This window comes from Otolemur garnettii, unplaced genomic scaffold, assembly GCF_000181295.1.
Source record: "Otolemur garnettii isolate 467f Iridium unplaced genomic scaffold, OtoGar3 scaffold00047, whole genome shotgun sequence".
Classification (NCBI taxonomy): domain Eukaryota; kingdom Metazoa; phylum Chordata; class Mammalia; order Primates; family Galagidae; genus Otolemur; species Otolemur garnettii.
In genome coordinates this window covers 826,414-829,842 of record NW_003852442.1, presented here as the reverse complement: position 1 = coordinate 829,842, position 3,429 = coordinate 826,414, and the positions used below count along the sequence as shown (strand labels likewise).

The 3,429-nt window shown below is 54.3% G+C and overlaps 1 protein-coding gene across 1 annotated transcript in view; it reads left to right on the top strand.

The window, feature by feature from the left end:
• The first annotated feature begins 416 nt into the window (after positions 1 to 416).
• Positions 417 to 3,429, top strand: part of KLHL36 (kelch like family member 36) — a 13,327-nt gene continuing 10,314 nt past the window's right edge. Inside the window, exons 1-2 of the mRNA XM_003791291.3 lie at positions 417 to 431; positions 2,934 to 3,012. Of these exons, the coding sequence (XP_003791339.1) occupies positions 2,953 to 3,012 (60 nt within the window). The 5' untranslated portion in view covers positions 417 to 431; positions 2,934 to 2,952. The remainder of the gene's footprint in view (positions 432 to 2,933; positions 3,013 to 3,429) is intronic.

The window sequence follows — 3,429 nt, the reverse complement described above, 5'->3', positions numbered from 1 at the left end:
TGGTCTGGGAGCCGGCGGGGCGCCCGCCGTCCGGGGGTGCCGGGGCGGGGGCGGGCGGGGATCGGGAGGGTCCCCGGCCCCTGGCAACTGCTACCCCCACCTCAGCGGCCGTTTGTGCTCGGATGGGTGCGCCGAGGGGGCGGGGAGGGTGAATGGGCCGCGCGGCTGGGCCTCTGCGGGGTCGGCTGGGGGGACGTGCCGCCGCCCGGCAGGTGGGACAGGTGCGGCCTGTGCGGTCGTCCCCCGCGCGGCTGCAGGTTCGTGTGCCCGTGTCCCGCCGCGGCCGCGGGGCCCGGGTGCGTCCGGGCTCCGCCTCCTCGCAGCAGGCTCGAGCCTGGCCGAGCGGCCGTTGTGCCGGCTGTTGGCCAGGGGTGCCGGCTCCGAGTGAGCGGCGGCGGTGTCCCCAGAGACCCTGCGGCGAGGCCGGGACGGTGAGTGCTGCCGGGCAGCCGTGTGGATTTTAGAGGCTTCGAGTTTCCTCGAACGCGGAGGCCGGGAGGGATCTCGGGGAGGAAGCTCCCTGGGGACGCTCCCGTCCCGGACGTGGCCTCTGTCCCCATGTTTACCAAAAGACCTTTTACGTGTAAGTTGGGATCGCCACTGGGGTTGCTGGTGGCCTTGACCCTTAGCCTGCTTCCGCAAAGCAGAAGAGGCAGCTGACAGCCTCCACGGTAGCAGTCAGCCCCCAGCGACTGGCCGGCAGACAAAGGGAGCCTCCAGCGCAACTCTGTCTAGAGATCGCGGCCTAGAAAAGAAAGCGCTGAGCGTTTGAGGGCAAAACTGAGCCCTGGCGGCTGCTCTGGGTGGTGAAGAGAGCGGGCACTGAGGGCACCTGCCAGCGTAGGTGTCTGTGAAAGTGACGGTGACACCTGTCTCCTAGGGTTGGGGGGGGGGGAATGGGTGCTGCCCCAGTGCTGATTTTCCTCCTTCCCCTCTCTGGGCCTCCAAGCAACCTAGGTAGGGACACTCAGGAAGGACGGGGGTGGGAACAGCTTGTCACTGTCACAAAGTTGCTAGTTTGTCAAGAAAATCTAGTGTCTCTTCCTTCCCCGGGGGAGTTGCATGGGGTGTTGGTGCCCAATCCATTCCTCCCATGGGAACACTGGAGCCCCCTCCCTGTGTCCCAGATTATTTTAGAACAGTGCTGACTTACTGTCACGTTGTTCTTTATTGGCAAAGGTTGTTTGTTCAAAAGATAACAAATTGACTCTTCTTATGATCTTAGGTACCGGGGAAAAATTGTTTTTGAAAACCTCAGCTCCAGTATGTGACTTGTGGTAATACATTAGCTTAGTCCTTCCTCTGTGTACCCCCCATACTCTAACCAGTGCCCCCCTCCCCAAAGCCTAGCTCTGTACTCTGAATGAGTTGTTTAGCATTTCCACGCTGGGAGAAATGGGAGGTGCACCAACTCATCTGTAGGTTTGAGGTTAACACACTTACTCAAGTTTATGTTCAAGGCAAGAAGCCCTAGGCCTCAGCGGAGGTTTCCTGCCTGAGGGCTTTAAAAAAAAATTTTTTTTTTTTGAGGTTGAGGCTCACTTTGTCGCCCTCAGTAGAGTACCGTGGCATCATCGCTCACAGCAACCTCAAACTCTTGGGCTCAAGTGATTCTTTCACCTCAGCCTTCCAAGTAGGTGGGACTACAGGTACCCACCACAATGCCTAGCTATTTTTTAGAGACAGAGGTCTCACTCTTGCTCAGACTGGTCTCGAACCCGAGAGCTCAAGCAATCCACCTGCCTTAGCTTCCCAGAGTACTAGAATTACAGGTGTGAGCCACTGCATCCGGCCTTTTAAAAAAATTTTAAATGGTGGCTCAGTGCTCGTAGCTCAGTGGTTAGGGTGCTGGCCACATGCACCAGGGCTGGTGGGTTTGAACCCGGCCCAGGCCTGCTGGACAACAACAACACAGCTGGACGTTGTGGCGGGTATCTGTAGTCCCAGCTACTTGGGAGGCTGAGGCAAGAGAATTGCTTAAGCCCAAGAGTTTGAGGTTACTGTGAGCTGTGACACTACAGCACTCTACCAAGGGTGACATAGTGAGACTCTGTTCCCCCACAAAAAAAAATGTTAAATGGCCAGGTGGTATAGCTGAGGGTTCAGAGCATGGAAGCCTCCCTTAGTTGGCATCCAGTCCTGGCTCTGCCAGTTCCTAGCTGTGTCACACTGGGCAAGCTATTTCACTTCACTGCTATCAGCATCCTCTGGATGGTTAAGTGAGGATGACAGAAGGGCTGGCCCCGTGGGGTTGTAGTAGGGATTGAATGAGTGAAGACTTGTCAAAGAACTTAGGACAGGGACTAGACGGTCTTTGTACGTGGTAGTCATTACTGCACCACAGCCTTAACTGTGTCGTATTTTAGAAGTATGGTACTGTCCAAGACTGGGCCTCATTGCAGCGTGCATTGCGGTAAAGGGGTGAAGACCCAGGTGCAAATCAAGGCCATTCGCAAGCTTTGTAACCAAGAGATCAGTATCCTTATCTGCGAAATGGGACGAGTGACATCAACTAGGCCGAGGATTTGCGGTTAAATGGGATGGCCTGTGTAAATCCCTTAGCTTGGTCCCAGGGCTGTAGTCTGGGCCCTGAAACAATAACTATTATCCTAACTTTGATAGTTCAAATTACCTAATCAAAAGCCCTCCTTCAGATTGAGACTCAAAGGTAGGTAAAAGGACGTAAGCTTAATGACATGGTGTTGTGAGGTTTCAGGCGATAAAAGAACGTGAGTTAGATGTTCCAGCCAATTGCAACAACCCAGCTCTCAACTCCCAGCATAAAAGAGATCTTTGTAGTTCACTGTCCTCTCTCGTTCCTCCATGTGACTTGTTTTCACTCTTGTTTGTCCTTGGTATCTGCCAGCGGGGCCCGAAATCAATGAATGACCCGGAGTTGTGACTCTGCGCTCAGGATCCCCTTCTTGTTGTAGGGCTGCGGACTCTTCTACGATGGAGGGAAGCAGGCAGACTCGAGTGTCCCGGCCGTACAAGATCAGCGAGTCGTCAAAGGTCTGTTCATGTTCACTTCCCACCGGTGCAAATTGCTTAGGGCGTGTGATTGTCTTTCTGATTAACTCAATTCCCGATACACAGACTGATTGTTTTTTTTTCTGTCGGTATTGTTCTGTGCAGTTTTTGGCCGGGGCTGGGTTTGAACCCGCCACCTCTGGCATATGGGACCGGCACCCTACTTCTCTGAGCCACGGGTGCCGCCCTTCTGTTGGTGTTGTTAACAAGGAATAGAGATGTACTCCTTGGAGGGGAGATTGTCATAGACTCAGAAAGAGCAGGACATGCAAGGAACATTCAAGAGCTTCCCCTGTGTTACAATTTAGTTCATTGATTCCGTACATCAGCCCTAAAAGGTGGATAACACGGGAAAAGAACCAGGGAAGTTCTATCCCTTCTGGGAGGCTCAGAAATTCT